A 26,456-nucleotide genomic window follows, 5' to 3' on the forward strand; every position below is an offset into this window, starting at 1 on the left:
GGTATCAAGGGGTAAGATCACAGCTGGTCAATACAGGAGCACCCAAAGCCCGAGAAGCAAGACTAAGAGCTCCTCAGGGAGACAAACAACATTCTCAAGGTAGGGTGAGGGCATTGTTGGGAGCTACAGATGATAAGTAGGTCTCACAGACAAAGACCCCAGAGGCCAGGGCTCTGGAGCAAAGATGTACCTTCCTAGTGTGTCTGCAAAGAGGTGGCAAGCCTCTAGGTAAGATACACGTGCATATAGGCCTTTTATTGTTTTAAAATCCTTGGTCTTAATCTCTGCTATGTTCCTTTTGGTAAGATGAAACTTTACCAAAGGTCACTGTATTAACCACTGGCCACAGCTTCTGAAGGGAAGACTTTAGGGTTCCAAGTCCAGTTGGGTCTGCTGAGTTGTGACACAGGATACTATAGTTTGGGTTCCAGTCTAAATGGGAGAACTACAGGTTTTCACCCCAGGACAGGCAAGAAGCTGAACTCCCGAGGGTGTGACTTAGTGAGATCAGAAGAGGGGGCAGAAGTGCCCCTAGCCCGGTGATTGACAAGGTGCTTGCAGATTGGATGACTGGGCTGTCTAGAAGCCTCAGTACTTTACCTGCCCGGCATACTGAAATCCCGTGGATACTGCCATCCTGGACCTGGTCTCCCACTGTCAAATTCAAATGTTGCCTGTATATATTTTTCTCCCTAAAGGTGAAAAAGAATGTTATGTTGTGAAAAGTAAGTCTCTTTCCATATATAAGGAAACCCAGAGAGAAGCTACAGATTATGAACAGAAAAATACAGTTCCAAAGAAATATTTTAAAATGGTATTGCTATTAACAGATAATTGCTGTCCTGAACAATAGGACACTGCACATCGGGAGATGGAGGTTTGGATTATACCACTTCAAAGTGAGGCATAGAAATTTGACTGTAAGAATTCATATTCATTGATGCCAAACCCTGTACCCTCAGAAATACATTGATTCCTGTATTATAGTTGAGTGGTATTGGCACACTCTGTATAAAAACCTACATTACAAAAATGTACCTACAAAAACCTACATTAAAAGAACATTATTAACATTGCAAAGTCAAGAACATAGAAGTTAGGAAACACCCTACTTCATTGCATGTGTATTCAAAGGAGGATATGCTCCATATTCCGCAGAGAAGTTTGCTGTTAAGATTTGTGATTCTGCAGGTCAATACATTTGGAAATCTTGTATTTGGAAGAGACATTAAAGCAGTGTCTTAAAGCTTTAATGTGTATAGAGGATAGGGGAAGGGTACATAAAAGATGATGGTCTTTTGTGTGGAGCCTTTCATTCTGAGCCTTTAGAAAACCATTCAGCCAGTTCCAGCACATACACTTACATAGGCAAGAACTGAGACTATTTGCCGATTTAGCCACCTGGGAGCTCTTAGTACACTTGAGTTATTAATGTAATTCAGGAAAATAAATTTGGGGTAAAAAATTTACGGTTTTTCCTTTTTTATTGGTTAGTGTGGGAAGAAAAATTGCTGCTTACTGTTCCTTAATGTCTTTATGCACCAGGGCTCCAAATGATTTCCATGACTTATCAAGAAATATAACCTACAAATCAACTCCAATGTGGCTTTTTCCCTGCTTGTAGCTTCCTATAGTACTTCTGAGCATTCAAATAATAATTGTTCAGCATGACTTCCTATGTAACTTGTGTGTGTGTGTGTGTGTGTGAAAGCTACAGAGTGAGGTGCATGTTACCTGAATAGGGGTGTGCGCAGGATAAAACGTACCTGAGGACAAACTTGGGTCTTCTCCTCTAATGGAATCCAATAGGTCTGCAAAAATTCAGCAAATTTTCAGTTGCAAGTGCTTTGGGGCCCAGTCTGATGCATACTGAGCCAATATATCAGGAGAGGACTGCCCTCCAGAGGCTCAACCATCCCTCCTTTCCCTGAGCTGGCTGGACTTCCGGAGCATTTTGAAAGCAGCATGCTCAGATCCATTTGAAAGCACCGTGTTTTGTTATCAAGAAGTTTCCCCTACCTAATAATATATCGTCTTAGGGTTGTTTCTGTGGCATTTGCCATCCCAAAATGCACTATATACTATATATAGGAAGCACTTCACCCACCGCTGAAATATTTTTATGATCATTAACAATTCAAACAACAAGTACCCAATAGTTTAGGACCGAAAGTAAACACTATGTAGGATGGAAAGTGCAAGCATTATTTAAGGAGACAGTTTAACTTCCCAAATTTGGCAGGGCACCAGAGCAAACAGCTATAAAATTGAACATGTCACAAGGTCTTTTAATGACTACAAGTGGTAAGGGCCTTGTTTTTATATCCTTAGAAAGACGGTACTTCTGGCATCATGTTGTCACCCCCAACATGTTAGAAAACATGTTATAATAGCATGAGTTAGACAATGCATCAGTCTTTTCCTTGGAATGCTGGCTCTTTGTGCCACAACCGTAATAATTTGTATATGATTTAAATTTGTTTTGACAACATCTAGTGTATGAGAAGTTAGCGAATAATACAGGGATGAGTACGAAAGCCTGAGTCAATACAGTGTAGCAAACAAACAATAACAATATTTAAATTTAGTTTCAATATTCAGTGTTTCAAACAGCATGTCATTGGGGGCATATTTCTGTAGTTCAGAGAATACTTTGGGGACTGCAGCTGCAAGTGTATTTCATGGTATGCAAAACACATTCTTGAAGGCTCAATTTCTCCAAGCTGTATGGAGATTTCTGAACAGTTAACTTGTTCTGAATATGGGAGGGAACAGCGGGTAGGTGAATGGAAAAGATAAGGCCTTGATCCATGAAGATTACTAAGTATGGTATTTTAGTCTGCACAGGCTGATTTTTAAATGAAAGTTCTTTTCACAAATGTATTTTTGCTCTGATTGATTGAACAGAGACCTAAATCAGATTTCTGACGTATTTACTCTGTTTGCTTAGCTTCCTCTTGTTATACTATGATTTTACTTTGTCTGTGGCCACTGAAAAGTAGTGGGATTTCTAGCAATGGAAGGAGATAGGATATCTGTGTTTAACACAAGTAGCTTTGCCATTTTACAAAATGGTATTTGATACAGAGCTGTTTTACCCACTTGCTGACTGTGATCCAGTGAAATCCCAAGAGCCCCCGTGAAATAATTGTATGGGCAGCTTTGGTAGGAACTGGCCGTAAGGTTCTTGTGCCATGCAGTATAGCCAGTGCCATAGTGGAATTGAAAATGGTGAGAGTGAGCGTCGAGGAGTGCATTTTGATGAACTGTTCTTTTCCAAACAGAAAACAAAGGGTTGGGGTTTCGCTCAGACATGAAGGGGTGGGTGTGAAGGAGTGACATGACAGGAAATATTTTTGGACCAGTAATGGTGCACCATCTAAATGATGCGCACAAGCCATTTTCTCTACAGTGTGCGCATGGATTTGCTGAACCCATCTTGAGTGGTCCGGAAAATGAGCACACTGTAGGCAGAACAATACAGTAATCTTACTCACCAGCTCTTCCTTTCTCAGAAGCGCTGAAAGAGAAGCATGGTGTGCTTTGGGGAAAAATTGGCTCTTTCATGATTACAAGTGTTAAACTAAGTTCACACAAGGTCAATCCAGTTTTTATCTGTTACCGTGTGTTCTTAAAAACGAATCCACACCAACAGCCCTAGCACTCGTATGCAACCCCACTGCAAGGGCTTACTGGATTTCAGGAGTCCAGGGGCCAGTACTTCATTATCCCTTCTGCATCCTGATTCCACAGTATGAAAGCACTTTTTGTTAGAGATTTGCCTGACTTAGTTTATGTTGCCATTGCCACTATTAATGTCCTGTATAGATGCTTTATATGGCTGCACAGCCACTCTTAATCCTCTCTTTCATCTCCTCTCTGTCTCATTGTCTTCTTCCCTCACCCTTCAGCCCAGAGAAGGAGTGTATGCAGTTGTCATAGTAGGGTCTGAAACAAAAATGGTGCTTGTAAATTTGGGGGTAAGATTGATGCAGAATAGAAGAGAAGATTACAAAAGAGCATTCAGGCCTGGTTATTCCAATCAACTTCCAAAGCATTTTCAGAATAAGCAACAATAATAAATAATAACAAAGTTAATCAGAATCTGACTTTCTCCAGCATCATTCACTTCCCAGGTAGCTTCCTTGGTCTGAATAGAATTCACACTGAAAAGAGCCCCCAGTATTTTTGTAAATAAAATAACTTGTAACTCTTCCAGCTGGACCTTCTCACACGTGCATATCTTGGTCCGTCAGTGTCAGATTAAATTACCTTTGAAGTAGAGCTGGGTAAGATTTTTCTGACAAATAGTTTATTTGCCAAAAAATGAAGTTTTGGTTCAACCAAAGCTATTCACTCAAATAGTTTCAGCCCAAAAAAAAAAAATTTAGGCTAGATTCACAAAACCTCTGGAGGATGAGGTAAAGGGGCTGCTATCCCCGAGTAGCTCAGAGGTTAGGGAAATCACTTAAGATGTGGGTTCAAATCCCTGCTCTGGAGCAGGGATACCAGATCTCTATCCCTCCTGGGAAGTGCCCTGAAGCTACTGGGTATTCTAGCATGGATCTTTCTCAGTCTCAGCTGTTGAAGTGTTCTACTGTGTGTATAATTGTTGAATAGTCATTGGGCCAGAGAGGGAGCAAGTGAGAATGGCTTATAGTGAGTGGTTAGGGTACTTACATGGGATGTGTCAGATCCAAGTTCAAGTCCTTGCTCTAATGAACATTTAATTATTTATACAAAGTTTAACAGCTTTAACAGGAGAGATGGGGAGAGAGACCCACCCCAAAACAGCCACTAGTCTGGTAGCTAGATCACTCACTTGGGGATGGGGAAGAACTGAGTTCAGGTTTCTGCTCCAGAGTGAGGACTTTAACCTGAATCTCCCACATCCCAGCTGAGTGCCCTGGACTACTAGGTATAAAAGAATCAACACACTACCTCCTCCTGTTTTGTGAAACTAGCCCGTCACTTCTTTTGCTTTCCCTTTTTGGTTCCTGCAGTGAATATGTTTGATATGTGAATTGAAAATGATTTTGGTTTATTTCTGTACCTTGGTTCTTGCGTTGGCTCCATTGTCTTTGAAATGTTTTGCTTTAAAAAAGTATTTTAAATGCCCTTTTTGATGTTGCTTTGTTGTTTGCAAATATGTAAGTATAATGTGAAATGTGCTTTGCCCTGTAAATAGGCAACCGTAACTATTCTCTTACAGGTTTCAGAGTAGCAGCCGTGTTAGTCTGTATTCGCAAAAAGAAAAGGAGTACTTGTGGCACCTTAGAGACTAACAAATTTATTTGAGCATAAGCTTTCGTGATCTACGGCATCCGATGAAGTGAGCTGTAGCTCACAAAAGCTTATGCTCAAATAAATTTGTTAGTATCTAAGGTGCCACAAGTACTCATATTCTCTTACGGCATGACGTACTGTTAATTTTGTGTGTTTTATTTTTGCTTCCTTATGGCAAGTGTAGCCATGCTGCCCCTTTGCTGTTGCCAGCAAATCATTCTCTAGGTGAGGTCCCACCATTTCTTAATATGTTCTTCCTCACAAGAGAGCCATCCGCTGCATATTCTTCTTGTCACAAGAGTTAAGAGGTCTGTTTAAACTCGCACCAGGCTGAAGTGCTCATATTTAAATGTCAGTACTTGTCACATGGCCACATGAAAACCCATTAATAATATGGGCAATAGAACCTTCAGTGCTTTGGTATTAAATCTTGAATCATCACTTAAACTTCATTTCTGCGAAAAGTTGGTCATGAAGATACTGCAGTTGTAACACAGAATAGAGAATTCTTTACAAATCAAGTAGTGATAGTAAACTTTTAAAACTCCTTTCTTTTCCTCTAAGAAAAGACGGAAGAACCAGTGGCAATCAAGCTTTTGAATGGGCCTAACGGGACACAAGGATCTGTGTGTATGTGATGTTTCTGTGATTAAAATTCAGCAAAAAGATAAAAATAAAAAAAATTGTGCTTTAAAGAAACATCCTGAAATATGCAGCCGTTGTGCCATTCACTGAATGAGAATCTGAAGTGAAATTGATTAAGCACTGACTAAATATATAGGAAATAGACTAACCTATTTGAGTTGACCAAGCTGAAACAAACTAAACAACTTGCCTACTTTAAAAAAAAATAAAAATCAGTGTTTAATAAAGTAATGAGTTTTTAGTAATACAAGTAAGGAAACTTATTTATATGAATTTAAATCTGACAGTTTCCTTTAAAGTGTTCTTAAATCTATAGGTGCTGATCATGGGTTCTGATGACTATTCAGTACCGGCAGGAAGCATTTTCAAGCATCTATGCGACCCATTTTCAACTTGCCGCAGAGTGAAAGTCTCTTTTACATGTCTGCTGCTCCTCCGCTTGTGTCCCACTGCAGAGTAAAGCCCTTTTCCATTCTACCACTGTTCTTGATGCTGAAGGTACTATACCTGGCAAGTTAGCAACGGCACTTAGCATTGTTAACCTAGTGAATCTTCCCCCCATACCCTGCTATGGGCTCTTGAATTTCTTGGCATCATACAGGGTTTTTTTTTTTGTTGGATTTGCTCCATTCGCTCATCAGCAAGGGCTGATGGGTGTCAGTACCGTGACCCCCCTATTAACTTTGCTATTCCATTGTGTGCAAGCAGCAAAATGAAGCCAATTAAATCTCCGAAGTGCTGCCTGTAGAAACTTACATTTTCATACCTTAGGTTGGATTTCTGTTTTCTGAAGAAACTCCACTAATGCCACCCATCAGTGAATTGTGGGGAGTGGGATACTTTCCCAATAGTACTCCCAGTCTAGCTGGCCAGGACAGGGAAGACTAGGATTCAAAACTGGGCTCTTGTGCTGCAGTGCCCAGCACTAACCAATATGCAGTGGTGTTTTAAAACAGATCCTTTTTAAAAAGGAGCAGGAGACGGAAAGGGGGGAGAGAAGCAGATTGGATTGGTTAGATAATCCCACTGGTATTTGAGAGGCAGAGGGAGAAATCTAGGAAATAACTGGTGAAAACCATTTGACAGGTTCACTTGCCATGGTCCTGGGCATTACTAGTACAACAGTATTGATTGCCTTGCTTCAATTTAGGGCAACAGTTTTGGCACAAAACTTATAGGAGAGGAAATGGATAGTGGTGGTTAATCTCTCTTAAAAGATTGGTGAGTAGTTTGTGGGGAACTGCAGTGCAGGCTTCCAGCCTGTAGGACCCAGCTGCAGTGAGTTTTTTCAGATGTATAATCACAAATCTCAGTCAGTTGTTGAAGCTGCACCTTGTACAGTCAGCAGTGCAGCAAAAAAAGAAACGAGTGGAGTTTTTTTTAAAAGAAAAAGCTAGCTCCACAAGGCCAACCCCTTTGTTACATTGGGATTTTAAACTGAAAAGCTATGAGGCTCATGTAAAACACATTCCCTGCTCTAGATCGTGAAAAAACTGAAGACAACTAATTTAAAACATCCAAAATAACACTCACATTGCACCAAACTGCTCCTAGTGCCAGCAAACTTCTCTGTAATTGGTTCAGCTCTTGAAAAATTTTTTTTTCTTCCATTTAAGAATGTAAACACTGAGCCAGATAATCTCCTGCTTTCTTTCAAATTACAAGAAATTGCCTTCTCTCTTATAAACCCTTCAACTTGTATGAACAAAGAGAGATCCCTTACATATGGAAGGAGGAAAGAAAAAGGAGTGTTTACGTCAGAGCACCTTTGAAATTTTCATGAGGTTTATAAATGGGCTCTTAAAGCAGTGACTGAAAAAACTGCAGAGGAAGGTTGTACAAGAACATGGATGTTCCCCTTACTAAATTGGGAAAGGCGGATTTTCAAAGACAGATCTTATTGTAACCAATTATGTTGAAGAGAACTGGTTTGCATCTTAATTATAATCGGAGCTGTAGCACCGCCTAGAGTAAACTGCCTAACACTTCCCAATATAAGACCCAGTCTTCAGTTGCATATAACTGTGCCAGACTTAACCATTTGAGCTGAAATACACATTTTGGGTGTCTGCCTCAGGATGAATTTTGTTGGAAAGTTTCAGCAAAATGCGTTAGCTGTTTATGAGAACAAGATTAGGGGAAAAAAAGAAAAGCAGTACTTGTGGCACCTTAGAGACTAACAAATTTAAGTTGATAGATTTCCACTCTATACGGTACCTTGTTTTGCCTGTGTTAAAAAAAATTCTTACAGCACTTTTATTGAGAAGTTCTAGTGCATATGTGCTGTAGAGCAAGGCCTTGCACTATGACGGGGTACTCCCCAGTGTCGGGGATGTACCTTTTGCTGTTCCTGTGAAAATTTGCCAAATTTGGACAAGTTATAAGCATTTGAAAAATCTTTGTTTGCACATGCTGAGTAGAGACTTGTTAGTTTGGTAGCTAAACACTCTGAAGATTCTCTGTGCACTTAAGCATGTTCTAGCACAGGGATGTAGCGGCTGAGCAGGAATTTCCAGCAATTGCTGCTCCTGGTGCTGGGCAGTCACTGGGAGCCAGGAGACTGTCTCCTCTGTACTGTTCCACCTGCTGATATTCAGGCAGTGAGGAAGAGAAAGCAACCAGACTTGAATGCAGAGGGACAGTAGTCAGAGTTGGGGATGGGGAGGTTGGCATGTGTCTTGGTGGAGGGAGTAGACCTGGGGTAAAGAGTCTGGGACTGGGAGTTGGGCAGAAGACTTGGATTGGATGAAGCTCCTGGAGGCGGTGTGTGTGTGTGTGTGTGTGTGTGTGTGTGTGTGTGTGTGTGTGGAAATCCTGACAGACTGGGATAACGAGGAGGAACGGGAAAGGGAGACTTGAAGGAGGAGCTGGGGCGGAGAGACAGGGCTGGGAAGTGCAGGCTGGAGGGGATGGGGTAGAAGAGGTCAAGCTTTGAGGGAAATGAGTGCAGAAAGATCTAGGATCACTGGCACAAACCTCCGCTAGAACCTGGAATAGAACCCAAGATTTGAGTCCCAGCATCCTTTGCTGTCGCAAAATATCTGTGAAACCCACTGGCAAAGTCTCTCTCTCATCCCCCTCTAGTGGCCAGTCCACATAGAGGATATTACAGCCATTGGTACTAGCCCAAGTGGCACAAGTCTGTTCTGTGGATCTAACAGTTCAACACTGCTGATGACCCATGTTAATGTCAAAATGGTTCTATATGGTGGAGTTTGTTTTTTTTTGGTGTGGCTTTTTAAGGATGCTTGTGCATGTGGGACTTCCTGAGGGTTATAGGGTGACTTCCCAGCTGTGGCTCTACAGTAGTGACCACAGAGAAAAAGAGAGAGTGATTCTGACATTGGGAGTTGGTTTTTCTGGATATTCTTGACTTATTCAAAGCATATTTGCATTGATACACAGGAAGTCCAACAGGGACACAGAAAGACAGTTATATGTACACACATACACCAGGAGTTGGAAGGAATTCAGAGGTGTCTCTTTTGTGACCGCATGCAGTACTGTGAATCCACCATCATGAACTATTTTCTTAAAACTGCTTATGCATGAAGTAATGTGCAGTGTTGGTATTGCAAGAGAAATTAATTAGTATCTGTCAACCTATACAATCAAAGTGCACTGTAAGGCTGTTCTTGGGAGCCAAACTACTGTGTTGTAAAGAGTTTGTTAGGCTGAAGAACCAAAAAGGATTTGTTACTAGTACACAGATATTCTTCACTAGTTACCAGAATGAGCTAAGCATCGTACTATAGAAAGACGCATCTCCTGCCCTAGAGCATTCACAGTCTAAAATGTCTTCATTCCCAATTTCAGCTATTTGAGAATGTGTTCTTAATAGTATGTAGAAAGCTCCTCTTTCTATAGTCTTTCCACAGGGAAGTGGACTCTGACTATATCTTTGGACTCAGATAAAGTAGAGAAGCATACAGAGCTGTAGGAAAGGGTCCAAAACATAACCTGGATACTAATTTAACAGGACAGAAATGAGAGATGCCAGAGTGCTGGGTCAGATAACTTTTTTTTTTTTTTTTGGTCTCAAGGGACCTCTTTCCATCCTGTCTAGGTGCATAAAGTGGTTGGGAGGATAAGTGGTGAGGCGTAGGGGAAAGTGTGTTCCGTCTGTTTCCGTTCCACACTCATGCTCTCTCTTCCTGTTATCCTCGCAGACAGTGTGGTGGGTTGAGTCTCTTTCCCAGTTTCCGGTAACATCAGGAGAACAAGCTGGCTGAGTCTCAGTTCAGAAAAGGCTGATGGGATGTTGGTAGGTTGGAGGACATAACCAGAGATATCCGCCCCATAAGGGCATATGTCTGCCATTTGACAATTGTCAGACTCCAAGTTGATGTTAGATGTACATGTATCTGTAGCGACCCGGCTGGCTTGTTTCCAGCGGTCCCTGATCAGGAGGTTGCAATCCTTTCACTTTGGCGCAGATCTCACTGCTGTCATGCATGCTTTTCTCACTTCAAGAGTAGACTATTGCAATAGGTAGAACTACACCTTAAATCACCTTGGAAACAGAGGCTAGTGCAGAATGCAGCTTCCTTTTTGTTTAAATGCCATAAACCTGAGACTGCCCGTTCCAGGATCTTTACTGGCTGCCTCTTGGTCCTGACCTTCTGAAGTCCTTAATGTCTAGGAATCTGCCTGCCTGAGAGCTGCTTTTCTCCTTATGCAGTGCTAGCACAGCTGAGTTCAGTGGAGGCTCTCAGGCTGCAGTGTCTTTGGTATGAGAGAATGGCTGGCATGGGGGTGTCAATAGAAACATAGAATATCAGGGTTGGAAGGGACCTCAGGAGGTCATCTAGTCCAACCTCCTGCTCAAAGCAGGACCAATCCCCAACTAAATCATCTCAACCAGGGCTTTGTCAGGCCTGACCTTAAAAACCTCTAGGAAAAGAGATTCCACTTCCACCTCCCTAGGTAATCCATTCCAGTACTTCACCATCCTCCTAGTGAAAAAGTTTTTCCTAATATCCAACCTAGACCTCCCCCACTGCAACTTGAGACCATTACTCCTTGTTCTGTCATCTGGTATCACTGAGAACAGTCTAGATCCAACCTCTTTGGAACCCCCTTTCAGGTAGTTGAAAGCAGCTATCAAATCCCCCCTCATTCTTCTCTTTCGCAGAGTAAACAATCCCAGTTCCTGCAGCCTCGCCTCATACGTCATGTGTTCCAGTCCCCTAATCATTTTTATTGACCTCCACTGGACTATTTTCAATTTTTCCACATCCTTCTTGTAGTGTGGGGCCCAAAACTGGACACAGTACTCCAGATGAAGCCTCACCAATGCCGAATAGAGGGGAAAGATCATGTCCCTCGATCTGCTGGCAGTGCCCCTTCTTATACAGCTCAAAATGCCATTAGCCTTCTTGGCAACAAGGGCACACTGTTGACTCATATCCAGCTTCTCATCCACTGTAACCCCTAGGTCCTTTTCTGCAGAACTGCTGCCGAGCCATTCGGTCCCTAGTCTGTAGCGGTGCATGGGATTCTTCCGTCCTAAGAACAGGACTCTGCACTTGTCCTTGTTGAACCTCATCAGATTTCTTTTGGCCCAATCCTCTAATTTGTCTAGGTCCCTCTGGATCCCTCTGACCATGATGGTTCCTTCTCTCACTTCCACAATAGCCCAAATCTGTAGACCTTTAGGAGGCATCACAAACCCTATCTATTGAAGGAGATTTGAGGTTTAGGTGGGGTGTGGATTTTTATTTAGTGGGCATTAGGGTTTTACAAGATTTTAGGATATGTGATCTTCTATAGACTGAAATAGAAATGACTAAGACTAAAGAAGACCACTTGGTATATAGCACCTGGACAGTAGAGCTCTCTGAATAGTAGGGTTGGAACAACCCAGAATTGTTTCTAAATGTATTTGGTCATGGGAAAGGAGAGCCTGGCACTTGGAAGAACAGATCTTTGTCAGGAAAGGATGTTTTTTAGATAACTTGAACATGGGCTGGGTTAGAAGGAATTAGTTTTATTGTTAAGACAATGGCCTAAAACTCTGAAGATTGGGACTTGGACTTCATTTGTGACCTTGTCCTCAAGGTCACTTAATTTCTGCTCCTCAGTTCCCCATCTATAAGAAGTGGATAATTAATACTTCCCTACCTTTCAGGGGTGTTGAGGACAAATCCATAAATGCTTGGGAGGAGCTAAGGAAAATGGATGGATATAGATCAATTAATCTTTGGTAAGAAATAATGTGATAACTACAGAGTGCCCAGCTCTGAGTGGCATTTTGTTATAGGGAAAAATCCAGTGGGATCTAAAGGGAAAGATAAATGAATGTATACATTATTCAAATAAAATCTGTGAAATGCACTGGAGGGTTTTTTGTTTGTGCCTTTTGATTACAAAAGGAGCTCTGGTTTTTTTGGGCATATCTTATTTTCTCCAATCCTGCTTAAAATTCTTTTCACCTCTGCAAGAACCAGGATGAGCTGATTTCTTCTTTTACTAGCATTAGGGAAGGAGAGTCAGGACTTGGCGTCATGCCACCAGGCAATGAGAGATTCAAAGGTCTGCAATAACATCCGTTTCAGATCTCTCTAATATGGACAGACTGATTTTGGAAATGATACATATGAGGACGCTTTGCATGGTTTAGCAGTATAAAATGCACTTGAGCAAACTGTTGAACTCCTAAGTGATCCTGCTCTCATCATGATTCCATAATCCTGTATTTTTAAAGAGGGTTGACTGCTAAAGTTGTCACTTCTGATAAAAATTGCTAGGTACTTTGTGCTGCTCTAACGTTATTTTTCGTTTCCCTCCCATTCAGTAGTGCGGTAGAAATCGGTGGGCTGTTCTTCCCTTCCATGAATGTATAGTATGAGGGATTTTTATAACTCATATAAATGCAGAAGATGTTTGTTTCTGACCTTCCAGGAGAAATTGCTGGGAGTGATCCAGAAAACTTGCATATGTCTTAAACAGGAAAACTGGCCCTTTCAGATCCTGAGAGAGGTTACCTACTTAAGAGAAGTCCACAACAAAAATGAAAGCATCAGGAGACTGCAAATGTAGCGAAAGGTTTAATTTAAATGTATGTTAAAAGTTAAACAAAACTTACAAAATAGTGTACATTACCCAGGGTTTGGTTCCATTTTTGGGAACTGTACTGGGTAGCAGTAGAAGAAAGACAAGTGCATGCCTTGGGTTTAGCTGTTGTAGGACTGGTGTTAAACAAGATAAATTTGTTCCAATTCCAAATCTTCAGACTTTTACAATTAGCCTATATTTATCTGTAGCATCTGCCATCTTAAAGGATCTCAAACTCTGAACCTAAACACAGTGATCTCTTTACTTACCACTAAAATGCAGCTAGCTCTGAGGTGAAGTGCTGCAGCTGCATATCTCACAGCAACATTACTGAAGAGTTTTATGCAGGACAGAAAGACAACATTGTATCCATTTACAGTGGTAGGAGGAATTTAGGGAAGCCAAATTTAATTGTCTGCTTGAAAAGAAGACAGGACATCCAGAAGAACACCACCCCTTCTCTTTCAAGTAACACCAGAAGATCTTTCATGATATGTGATCAGAACTTTGATTTTGACTTTCTTATCTAAAAGATGTAAACTCCTGTTGTGCACCCTAACACCATATGAGGGTATTAGATCAGTACTGAATCAGAAAGAAAAGTACTATCACTTCCTCCACCACCTTTCTTTCTGGTTTTCCTTGATGTTTCCCAGTCGAACGCTAAGCAAGTCAGACCTTGTTTGTCAGGAGAGATCTCTTGCAATTACTGCACTAAGTGGTAGTGCTTTGATGAATTAAAACATGCATACAGAGTATAATTTTTGCTAAGTGTGCTTCTGGTTTTTTAAAACATTCTGGATAACAGTAAACCTTTAGAGCTCCCATCACTCTTGAGCAAACTTACAGGATAGTGTTTTGCTAAAAGTCCATTTGACCATTGTGTGCACCTGTCATAAATATAAAGGGAAGGGTAACCACCTTTCTGTATACAGTGCTATAAAATCCCTCCTGGCCAGAGGCAAAACCCTTTCACCTGTAAAGGGTTAAGAAGCTAAGGTAACCTTGCTGGCACCTGACCCAAAATGACCAATGAGAGGACAAGATACTTTCAAATCTGGAGGGGGGGAGGGACAAAGGGTTTTGTCTGTCTGTGTGATACCCTTTGCTGGGAACAGATCAAGGATGCAAGTTCTCCAACTCCTGTAAAGTTAGTAAGTAATCTAGCTAGAAAATGCATTAGGTTTTCTTTGTTTAATGGCTTGTAAAATTTTCTGTGCTGGAGGGAATGTATATTCCTGTTTTTGTGTCTTTTTGTAACTTAAGGTTTTGCCTAGAAGGATTCTCTGTTTTGAATCTGATTAGCCTGTAAAGTATTTACCATCCTGATTTTACACAGGTGATTCTTTTACCTTTTCTTTAAATAAAATTCTTCTTTTAAGAACCTGATTGATTTTTCATTGTTCTTAAGATCCAAGGGTTTGGGTCTGTGTTCACCTGTATCAACTGGTGAGCATATTATTATCAAGCCTTCCCCAGGAAAGGGGATGTAGGGCTTGGAGGAATAGGACTCCAAGTGGTCCTTTCCCTGTTCTTTGTCTTGGTGGTGGCAGCGTTTACCTAATCCAAGGGCAACGACTTTATGCCTTGGGGAAGTTTTAACCTAAGCTGGTAGAAATAAGCTTAGGGGGTCTTTCGTGCAGGTCCCCACATCTATACCCTAGAGTTCAGAGTGGGGAAGGAACCTTGACAGCATCTTTCTGCCTTTTCTTTCTAATCACTGGTGGTTACTAAAAGATTTGTATGTAATGGCTTTCCCCTCTAGCCCATCCTCATGGATTCCTGCAGTGATGTCACAGCTGCTTGTTTGAGACATCATGTTTCTGTGCAATGGAAGTGATTGTATTTCAAGGAATCCCTGTTGAGGTTACAGGGACAAACCATCCCGATGAGTCGAAAGAATAGTAAATATGGCAGGCGACCAGCTTGGCTTAATGGTGAAATCCTAGCGGATCTTAAACATAAAAAAGAAGCTTACAAGAAGTGGAAGGTTGGACATATGACCAGGGAAGAGTATAAAAATATTGCTCGGGCATGTAGGAAAGATATCAGGAGGGCCAAATCGCACCTGGAGCTGCAGCTAGCAAGAGATGTCAAGAGTAACAAGAAGGGTTCTTCAGGTATGTTGGCAACAAGAAGAAAGCCAAGGAAGTGTGGGCCCCTTACTGAATGAAGGGGAGGCAAGCTAGTGACAGAGGATGTGGAAAAAGCTAATGTACTCAATGCTTTTTTTGCCTCTGTTTTCACTAACAAGGTCAGCTCCCAGACTGCTGTGCTGGGCATCACAAAATGGGGAAGAGATGGCCAGCCCTCTGTAGAGATAGAGGTGGTTAGGGACTATTTAGAAAAGCTGGACGTGCACAAGTCCATGGGGCCGGACGAATTGCATCCGAGAGTGCTGAGGGAATTGGCGGCTGTGATTGCAGAGCCCTTGGCCATTATCTTTGAAAACTCGTGGCGAACGGGGGAAGTCCCGGATGACTGGAAAAAGGCTAATGTAGTGCCCATCTTTAAAAAAGGGAAGGAGGATCCTGGGAACTACAGGCCGGTCAGCCTCACCTCAGTCCCTGGAAAAATCATGGAGCAGGTCCTCAAAGAATCAATCCTGAAGCACTTAGAGGAGAGGAAAGTGATCAGGAACAGTCAGCATGGATTCACCAAGGGAAGGTCATGCCTGACTAATCTAATCGCCTTTTATGATGAGATTACTGGTTCTGTGGATGAAGGGAAAGCAGTGGATGTATTGTTTCTTGACTTTAGCAAAGCTTTTGACACGGTCTCCCACAGCATTCTTGTCAGCAAGTTAAGGAAGTATGGGCTGGATGAATGCACTATAAGGTGGGTAGAAAGCTGGCTAGATTGTCGGGCTCAACGGGTAGTGATCAATGGCTCCATGTCTAGTTGGCAGCCGGTGTCAAGTGGAGTGCCCCAGGGGTCGGTCCTGGGGCCCGTTTTGTTCAATATCTTCATAAATGATCTGGAGGATGGTGTGGATTGCACTCTCAGCAAATTTGCGGATGATACTAAACTGGGAGGAGTGGTAGATACGCTGGAGGGGAGGGATAGGATACAGAAGGACCTAGACAAATTGGAAGATTGGGCCAAAAGAAATCTAATGAGGTTCAATAAGGATAAGTGCAGGGTCCTGCACTTAGGATGGAAGAATCCAATGCACCGCTACAGACTAGGGACCGAATGGCTCGGCAGCAGTTCTGCGGAAAAGGACCTAGGGGTGACAGTGGACGAGAAGCTGGATATGAGTCAGCAGTGTGCCCTTGTTGCCAAGAAGGCCAATGGCATTTTGGGATGTATAAGTAGGGGCATAGCGAGCAGATCGAGGGACGTGATCGTTCCCCTCTATTCGACACTGGTGAGGCCTCATCTGGAGTACTGTGTCCAGTTTTGGGCCCCACACTACAAGAAGGATGTGGATAAATTGGAAAGAGTACAGCGAAGGGCAACAAAAATGATTAGGGGTCTAGAGCACATGACTTATGAGGAGAGGCTGAGGGAGCTGGGATTGTTTAGTCTGCAGAAGAGAAGAATGAGGGGGGATTTGATAGCTGCTTTCAACTACCTGAAAGGGGGTTTCAAAGAGGATGGCTCTAGACTGTTCTCAATGATAGCAGATGACAGAACGAGGAGTAATGGTCTCAAGTTGCAATGGGGGAGGTTTAGATTGGATATTAGGAAAAACTTTTTCACTAAGAGGGTGGTGAAACACTGGAATGCGTTACCTAGGGAGGTGGTAGAATCTCCTTCCTTAGAGGTTTTTAAGGTCAGGCTTGACAAAGCCCTGGCTAGGATGATTTAACTGGGACTTGGTCCTGCTTTGAGCAGGGGGTTTGGACTAGATGACCTTCTGGGGTCCCTTCCAACCCTGATATTCTATGATTCTATGATTCTATGATTGTGAGATTGGTATTGCAGATAGAAACAGAATGTTCCTTACCCTCTACACATACTTTCTGGGCAATCACTACTTTTGAGTGAGGAAATAGAGAGGGACCATTACTAGTTTAAATGGGGGTTTGGTGAATTAGACTGCCTATTTCAGAGTTTGCAGGGAAATGGTGGTGCCTCATTAAAAGAGGGCTCAGAGCATTCCCTGCATTAATCTCCTCTGAAGTACAGTGGCAGTGCTGTAGCAGTCCCAGCTCTGTCTCCATGAAAGCCGCAAGCACTTGCTGTGCTACTTCCCTTATGCTGAATACCAAACAGATCTGTGCTGCAGGGTTGTGTTGGAGAAAGGGAGTTTCCCTTACTAATCAAATGCAATCTGCTTTTATTCATTATTTAGTTGCCTTTGGGAAGCCGAAGGCACCACTGAAATATCTGAAATCTGAAGCTTATTTATGTCTTGCCCATAGTTCATTGCCAAAAGCTCCCAAAGGAAGTGCTTAGTGACAGCTTCGTAATGTATATTATTTGGGGAAATGCCTTTTTACAGCTGACCCTCAAAGGTGCACTTTATTTTCCTATTTTAGAAATAGAAGGAAGCGCTTGACACAGTGATAATTTTCCCAACTCCGCTATCCTGAATGCTTGGGGATGTGTGGGAACCATCTGCCAGAATTCCTTGCAAGAAAAGAAGCTAAAGGATCCATTTGCTTTGTGGCAAGTGACCTGTGCTGCTAGACAAGAGACTACGGTTCAATTCTTGGTCTCCTATAGTGTGTACTGTAAGGGACTGGGAGTGCTGAGCACTCATACTCATCTCTCAATGGCCTGCAGCTAGACTGCCTTATTCAGTGATTCTATTAGATTTCACTAACTAAGCAGGGTTAGTTCAGGTCAGTGTTTGGATGGGAGACCTCCAAAGAAAATACCTGATGTGGCATAAATTGGTGGTGGTGAATCAAAAGATGGCATTCTTCTTTCTGAGAAAGTAGTGAATGAATGCACAATGGCTGCAGCATGTTTTTAGGGAATGGTGTGGTCATCTTTTGGATGAGACATAAATCGGAGGCCCTGGCCAATGTAGTTATAAAATCCCATGGCACTCTTTATATGAATGGGGGCATTAATCCAAGTGTCTCAGTCAAATTCCAGCTACATTCTGCCTCCTTAAATTCCCCCTGCATTTTGGAGATGGTGTTTTTCTTCACCGTTGGACAGTATTGCCATGCAATTTCATCCCATAGGAATTAATGTTTCAGCAATGGTTGTAGGGGGTCCCTGTATAGAAATTGTCTCTCAATTTAAGGTCCTTTCGGAGGGAAGGCGCAGAATATCAGAAAGAACCACTAGCTGACTCCAGCTTTCATCCAGACCACAGCACACGATCCGTTGTCTACAGTCTACAGCCAAGTTCTATGCATTTGCTCCAACCCCTCAGACAAACACCTACAAGATCTCTATCAAGCATTCTTACAACTACAATACCCACCTGCTGAAGTGAAGAAACAGATTGACAGAGCCAGAAGAGTACCCAGAAGTCACCTGCTACAGGACAGGCCCAACAAAGAAAATAACAGAACGCCACTAGCCATCACCTTCAACCCCCAACTAAAACCTCTCCAACGCATCATAAAGGATCCTACAGCCTATCCTGAAGGACGACCCATCGCTCTCACAGATCTTGGGAAACAGGTCAGTCCTTGCTTACAAACAGCCCCCGAACCTGAAGCAAATACTCACCAGCAACCACACAACAGAACCACTAACCCAGGAACCTATCCTTGCAACAAAGCCCGTTGCCAACTCTGTCCACATATCTATTCAGGGAACACCATCATAGGGCCTAATCACATCAGCCACGCTATCAGTGGTTCGTTCACCTGCACATCTACCAATGTGATATATGCCATCATGTGCCAGCAATGCCCCTCTGCCATGTATATTGGCCAAACTGGACAGTCTCTACGTAAAAGAATCAATGGACTCAAATCAGACGTCAAGAATTATAACATTCAAAAACCAGTTGGAGAACACTTCAATCTCTCTGGTCACTCGATCACAGACCTAAGAGTGGCTATACTTCAACAAAAAAAACCTTCAAAAACAGACTCCAATGAGAGACTGCTGAATTGGAATTAATTTGCAAACTGGATACAATTAGCTTAAGCTTGAATAGAGACTGGGAGTGGATGGGTCATTACACAAAGTAAAACTATTTCCCCATGTTTATCTTCCCCCCCTACCCCCCACTGTTCCTCAGACGTTCTTGTCAACTGCTGGAAATGGCCCACCTTGATTATCACTACAAAAGGTTTCTCCTCCCCCTTCCACCCCTCTCCCCATACTCTCCTGCTGGTAATAGCTCACCTTAAGTGATCACTCTGGTTACAGTGTGTATGGTAACACCCATTGTTTCATGTTCTCTATGTATATAAATCTCTCCACTGTATTTTCCACTGAATGCATCCGATGAAGTGAGCTGTAGCTCTCGAAAGCTTATGCTCAAATAAATTTGTTAGTCTCTAAGGTGCCACAAGTACTCCTTTTCTTTTTGCAAATACAGACTAACATGGCTGCTACTCTGATAGCTGACTGTGACACCATTGAGCTTTTCTGAGCCTTGCCCTATGATTGGCTAGAAAGAGGGTGGCTGCAATGCATATTCTGGAAAATAGGGTGTAAAACAGTGAAAGCTGGAGGGTCTTCAGAACTCCACCAGGTAGATGTGTACTCCCTGTTCATCAAGGAGCACAGATGTTTGGGGTTCTTGCTCGCTGCTGTACCATGGGGAATTGGGCAGATACTTCCCCCACTTATTGGGGATGGAAGTGGCACAGCCATGGATTGGCTTGGAAATGGAGGTGGAGGATTCTCTTCCCTGGCCCCAAAGGAATCTCCCAGCACACAGCTCTGCTGCTCAGACAGTTGCTGGAACGAGGATCTAAGCCTTAGGCAGTTGATCCCCTCTGATTTCAACCTGTCTTCAGATTCAAGGTCCCATTCAATAGATTTTTCTCTCCAATCACAAAGGCTAGAAACTTTTTTTTAAAATCTGAACATGTATCTGCTGGAAATGGTTTGTGACACTCTGCACGAGAGGCCTGGGGATGTAGTGGAGTCAGTGGAGCAACTCCCCCAGGAAGTCTGGAGAGAGGGAGCTGGTGCATGAGAATTGGGCACGTATCTTCTTTTCCACTTCAGGTTAGCTAGTCTGGGAGTCTCTAGATATGGCAAACCTCAGAGTTAACTGGACTCTGTATTTTTCAGTGCAGGCAGTTCTGAAATTGTGGTGCCTTTAATTGCTGGAGAAATGGAATCAATTTTTATATTTTAAAATTATATAAACCAGGTGTTTGATCTTGACATGTTGCTCTCGTGCTCTCTCTTCCCTCCCCACTGCAGTGCCAGGTCTCTTCAGGGAAACCCAGCCAACACAGATCATTATTTCACTACCGTACACTAGCTCTGCTTTATTTCATGTCTTGCTCCCTTCTCTCAAGGGACTCTGCTGGATGACTGTGAACCTTTTTTTTTTCTCTCCGTGTGTTGGGAAACTTGTCACTGTGGCAGTTGCAATACCACAAGCTTGTCACTGTGACGATGGAAATCACTACATGACCATGAGGGTGACAAATGTTGAGAGCCTTGTTTGATTCTCATTATGCCACTGCAAAGTTTTCCAAACCGAATGATATTCTAAAAGCAAAAACACTGTAATAACAGTCTTCCTCATTCTTTCCACAGAACCTCCAAGCGTCCGGTCATTAAATATTTAATTAGTGTGAATTATTTTTCTTCTGTTCTCCTCAGGTTTTGCATGCAGAAGAGTGTCAGATTGGTGCCAGGAGTCACGCTGGATTTAATAGAGAAGTAAGCAAGATTTCATGACATTAAAACTACTGCTTTCCTGGCTTCCATTATTATAGTTGGTTTGATGAAGAGGGGAAATTGCTTTTTAGTCACGTTGTCCTCAAGATTCCTTCATTCTGCTTGTGGGCATGCACCTCTTTGAGGTGCTTCTGTTGCCCGAGATTCACTTGGGGGTACCAAGTTTCCCTCTGCTCATTTTTCTTTGACTATCTTACCCGTTAGTCCTTCGTTTTGCATTCGTTCTCATGTCTATGGTGTGTCTCATTATATTGTCTTACCACAGGCTGGCAGAACAAGCAGTGACTATAGAAGCAAGAATTCATGCAGGGAACACTGTTTAGATGGAGTCTTACGCTTGCCCTAGAGCTTTGCTCAGATCTTTTAACTTAGAGGTCACCTAGGTCTCATTCCTGATATGTTGAACATACACTTGCCTGACAAGTGTCAGCCCAGAATGCAAACTTCGGTCACCTTTTTGGCAGTCAATATTGTCAAGCCACCTAGCTAGTTGTTTTGGGCACACATTGAGAGAGCTTGTCAACGGGGGTCAATGGAGATAATGCTCATAGCCTTAAATTTTTGGAGTTACAACTTCGCACACATTAAGGTCACATGTAAAATTGGTTTAATACTCTGAGCCTATACCCTAGCTAACGTAAAACCATATGGCAAAAGCCTCTGCTAAAGGCAGGCAAAGGCTGCTGTGGTAGAGAATGTCTACAGTCAGGCAATGAGGTACATTGGTAGAGCTATATGGGAACATACAACTGAAATGGCTTCTGCAGGTCTGGTGTTTAGATGCATTGGCAGAGCTGTGTCCAGGGGAGACTGGCACTGGAATAGCATGGAGTACTGCAGGCTAGGATTGGAATACACTGGCAGAGCTGTTTTGGGTGCATAGTGCTAGAACTCTGCAGAGGAAGCTTTGTCTGAGGTATTAATGTCTCTTGACATAGCTATCGTTTTCTCTTTTATGACCCATAAAATCCATTCAATACCCTGAGCGCGTGCGTGTATGTGTGTGTAAAATCAGAAAAAAAGACATGTTTTGTCACTTCCTCAGCACACTCTAGTGTTCTTTCTGTCTAATAATGGTATTATATTTCGATCCTTAATGTCATGGATACCCATAATAATCCTTTCATCCAATCAATACTTGACCAGACTACTGGCTAATGGACAGCCCAGGGCAAAATGATGGACTAAGTAAACTCTTCTCCAAAGCATAGCCCAGGTTATGCAAGCCACCCAAGCTATTGAAAAACTAAATCATAATTCATCTACTGCATTCTTTGTTTTCAAGGAGTTTTTATAGGAAGGTATTTTTTGCCATCAGGTGAGGTAGTACATATTTGTGTGGATGGTCTCTGAGATCTGTGCCACATGGTTAGTATTCTTAAGCTTCCTATTCTTAGAACATTGTTGTGTACCCAAGTTAAATTAGCTTGGAACAATTAAAATAAAAGATAATTCAATTTTTGAGATGTTTGTCTTGAGAAACGCTCATTGTCAAGATTAATTGGAATAGACCATGGACTCGGACTTCTGACACGTGAATGTTTAAAGCCAGTTATCCTCTTTCAGTTCTCCAGGATTTGAGTCCATTCATTCATTCATTCAGGTGAAAGGCATTCTCTGTGGTGTTCGGAGGGGTTGGGTTGTGGTATTTAATCAGTGGGTACCTAGTAGTAGTGTTTTAATGCATTATTTCTTGCTTTTTTAAATAGGTTTCTGTAGAGTACAGTGATTTGCAACTATCATTCATTGGTCTCAGACTGCCAGTAGGAAATGATATTTTGCAACAATGGTGGATGAGTGTAGGATTCCATCAGCTAAAATTTCCAGTTCAAAGCACTCTGTCTTCTCTTTTGGCTTATTGCATTGGTAAAGTAGATCCATGTAGAATAACCTGCACATTTTAACCCCAAAGAAATTTCAAAGTGTAGTTGAATGCCAGAAAACCTTCCGCGTCATATACTTTAGGAGATAGGTCTATATCAGGCTCTTGAGCAGCTTTTAAGTGTTGAACCATTATGGAAGCCATGAGAACATCACAAATTTGATCTATGTGAAAATGGGTCCAGCATCTACAAGCCAAATTATGATTCTATTAACCTTAACTTCAAAGGCAGTAATGCATAAATGGGTTCAGACCATGTTCAAGAGATCCAGTAGACAAAGAACAGGCTTGTGGTATAAAGGAGGAGGCTGAAATCACTGAGGGTCCCTCATGTGATCGTCAACTGACATGAAACTGTAACTTGGCAAAGCCCTGCTGGAAGGGTTTGAAGGACTGAAACTCGCCAGGGTCTCCATATGGAAGATGGGTGACACCTGGTAAGCTTGGCATGTCTGTAGATTTATTGTTTTATTATATGCTTTCTCGGTAATGTTTTTGTCCTAAAGAAATGTGAAGGCTAGCTGGTCACTGGAAAACACATTCAGACCCTAGAAGAAAGCAGAATGGCTGGGGCTGGACAAATGTCACACCTGCTGGGATAAGCACAGTGAATTGCCAAGGACCTGCAACCTTAAATTTCTTGTTAAGGAGAGTGATGCAGGTCCCCAGACATAGAGAGGTGAGGTTTGGAGACCGGAAACCTAATGGGGATCCATGAGCAGATGATAGAGGGAGGGGGCAGAGTGCATTTAACCCCGGAACTGTGACAGCACTTATGCGCTTGTTTCTGAGTGAGGATCCAGCCCAAACCATTGACTAAAACTGGCAGAGCAAGGCCCTTGGGTAGTGACAGATTATGTAGGAAAACAAAGAGAAATCTCTTCAGCTCATTGTCTGTGAAAAAGAAGCCGATGCAAAACGGGGTCAGAAATCTGTTTGCTAAAGTAAATAAAAGAACTAGGAGAATTAATTCAGCTTTCATCCATCTCCAGAACTGTATTACATTTTCCCTCCCATAATTCATGAGCCATGTTGAGCTTTTAGGTTTTGTTTTCATTACACCAGCAGTGAACACATTTGATTTTTCTTTTTCCTGTTTGCAATATGCTTTGTGGATTTTTAACTGAGGTTTTCTAAGTCACACAACGCACATGGCAGCAATGTTTATGCCGATTCATCCCATCAATTGCTATAAAATCTTCATGTCAATTTATACTATTTTTGAATAGTACGGGTTTTTAACTAATGCACTGTGCAAGGTGCAGGGAAGATGGACCAGCGTTCCTTGTAATCTGTAAGTAATTGGAAGTGACTCATTCATTTCTGTTTCTTATTCTATCTTGCTTTCTGATTATTGAAGGGAAAATGGAACCTCCCCAGCCCAACTCAGCAAAACTACCAAAAGAAGCTCTTAAAATTATTTTCAGTAATGTGTCAGTGAAGCAACAGCTGCACTTCTCAATTGGATACTGTGCCCTATGGCAGTGCATGCCACGTGTCCTTGGGCAAGAGTGTTTGCAAGGAGGTGAGGAGCAGAAAAGAAACCTGCACAGGGGTTGTTATGTCTGTCTCATCTCAACGCGCACAGTGCCCGCTAATGCTCTTTCAGAAGCTGAGGGTGATCATCTGGTGGCCTGAGGGTTCCTTTGTTTACTCTTAGGCTTGGCGGGGTTGGATTTTTATCAGTAACTGTCGGTAAACGTCAATTTCAGCTGACACAATGCAGTTGATGAAAAATTATATCAACCAGTAAGAGTGGGTGTGCCTGCCGGGTTCGGCGATCACCAGCCCTGCAGTCGTGTAGGGAACCCTCGGCAAACCTGCTGTCATAGGAGTGAGTGAGTACGTCTGTGACTGCGGAGCTGTAGAGGGCTCTCTGTGCTGCCTCAGGGTTGGTGAAGCCTAATCGCTGCAATACAAGGTGTGGGAGGAGGCTGTGTTCCTGGTGGAGCAATCTTAAAAATAAGAATTGATAAAAATCGTCAAAATTGGGGAAAAAAAAATGCTGCCAAGCCTACTTACCCTTGTGTGGACAGAGGGATGTTGTCCTGAACTGTTCTGATTTTGAGGTGTCTGGAAAGCAAAAGTAAGAGATTCTGTCTTTAAACCCTGAAGGAATCGTCAATACAAGTGGAGATCTCCTGGGGGTACCACATAAATGTATTATTAAGCACTGACATATGAAATAACAATTAAGTTAATTATCATTAAGAATATTCTGTGTGGAAGGATATCTGTCTTTCCAGCTGGCTTAAGAAGTTAGACTAGGGAAATAAGCTCTCAAGGCCGGTGTGTGCCAGGAGACCAACCTGCTTCCCTTACTACGGGGATGAGAATACTATTGGGTGGGGCATACAGTTTCAGGGTCACTGTGAAGGGAAGAGCCTAAAGAGGACAGAGTTGAAGCTCTCTTTTTCCTAGCCCCAAAGGATTAGACATGCTCAGAGGGGAAGAAGTGGCATTTCTTCTTATGGTGAGAGAGACTCTGTCCTCCCCTTCTAGGAGCAGGCACAGAAGACTAATCACTGCCCCCCTAGGTTTCTGCCTCCCGAGAGGTTACTAAAATGCGTTGAACACCAGTGTCCTCATCTGTTTTCCTCTTCTAATGTTTTGCCTTAGAACAAGGGGTATCCATGTCAGACATGGCTCGTCCCCTTTAACTGAGTCACCTGAAGCTGCAGCTGGAGTACAAGGTACTTGAGATTGGCTTGTAATATCCCTAGAAATTCTAGCACCAAACATGATAGTCAGTAAAAGCTAGGTGTTTTGCCTTTGGAGCTGTGCACTTCCTTTAACCCAGATTATTGGTACAAGATGCTCCCAGCCTTGCAGCGGTACTTTCAAAAGAACTTGAATTCAAGTGGAACAGTTTTAGTTCCATCACAGGAGGCTTCCACAATATCCAGCATTAATGAGCTAAGAATGGTCAGGCACTCTCATCACGTGACTGGCAGGTGTAACTAGCATTCCTTCACAGGTCATTAATGATAATCCACTGCAAATATGTGAGTACCTCAAGGTGAAATGGAAGAGAAAAGTTGTCTCCTTTGAAAATCAGTTCTGTTTCACTGCTAGGTGGGAATACAGTATGTGAAGGCACTAGGTGAACTTGAAAATGCAGGAAATCTATGCTGTGTAACTGGGCAGCTATGTGTTATACTGCTTATAAATAGCCAGTTGCAGAAGGGTTCAGCATAGTCTCAAAGATGTAAAATCATAAATTAAGGGGCAGGGAAAAGGGATTAATCATTAAACTGCTAAGTATTGACAAAGCTGTCGAGCTGGCTGCCAAGATGGGTTTCTGGATTTACTCTGTAATGTGGCTGGGTAACATACACATGTCCTTACTGCGGTCATCTTTTTGTGTTTTCAAGGCAAATGGGGCTAAGAGTTCTTGTATAATTCGAAATTGAAAATGACAAAACTGACATTTCTACCAGTGGGTGAGGTAATATCTTTTATTGGACCAACTTCTGTTGGTGAGAGAGTCGAGCTTACACAGAGCTCTTCTTTGGGTCTGGGAAACATGACTACAACAATGCTGTATTCTCTACCAGTGTCATTTTAAATCCACCTGAGCCACTTGTATCTTCTACTTCTCCCCCTGAATCTGTTCCATGGATTTGCAATAGCAGCATTTTAAGCAATGAAATAAGAAAACGTCAGAGTATATTAAAACAGGCAGATGTTGTGGGAACGGGGGGAGCGGTTTACTTTGTTGGCTTTATTCTTTAGTCTAAACAAAATCTGAAGCACTGTAAATTGGTGACATAATCAGTTACTAAAATCTTTCTATATT

At 42.4% G+C, this 26,456-nt stretch overlaps 1 protein-coding gene across 7 annotated transcripts in view; it reads left to right on the plus strand.

Annotated features, from left to right (window-relative positions):
- Positions 1-26,456, plus strand: part of RPTOR (regulatory associated protein of MTOR complex 1) — a 323,167-nt gene that overhangs the window by 141,285 nt on the left and 155,426 nt on the right. For all 7 annotated transcript variants that reach the window (XM_043496352.1, XM_043496353.1, XM_038371215.2 and 4 more), the window contains one exon: positions 20,698-20,757. In XM_043496352.1, coding sequence (XP_043352287.1) covers positions 20,698-20,757 — 60 coding nt within the window. The remainder of the gene's footprint in view (positions 1-20,697; positions 20,758-26,456) is intronic.

The sequence above is a fragment of the Dermochelys coriacea genome, chromosome 14 (genome assembly GCF_009764565.3).
Source record: "Dermochelys coriacea isolate rDerCor1 chromosome 14, rDerCor1.pri.v4, whole genome shotgun sequence".
Lineage (NCBI taxonomy): Eukaryota > Metazoa > Chordata > Testudines > Dermochelyidae > Dermochelys > Dermochelys coriacea.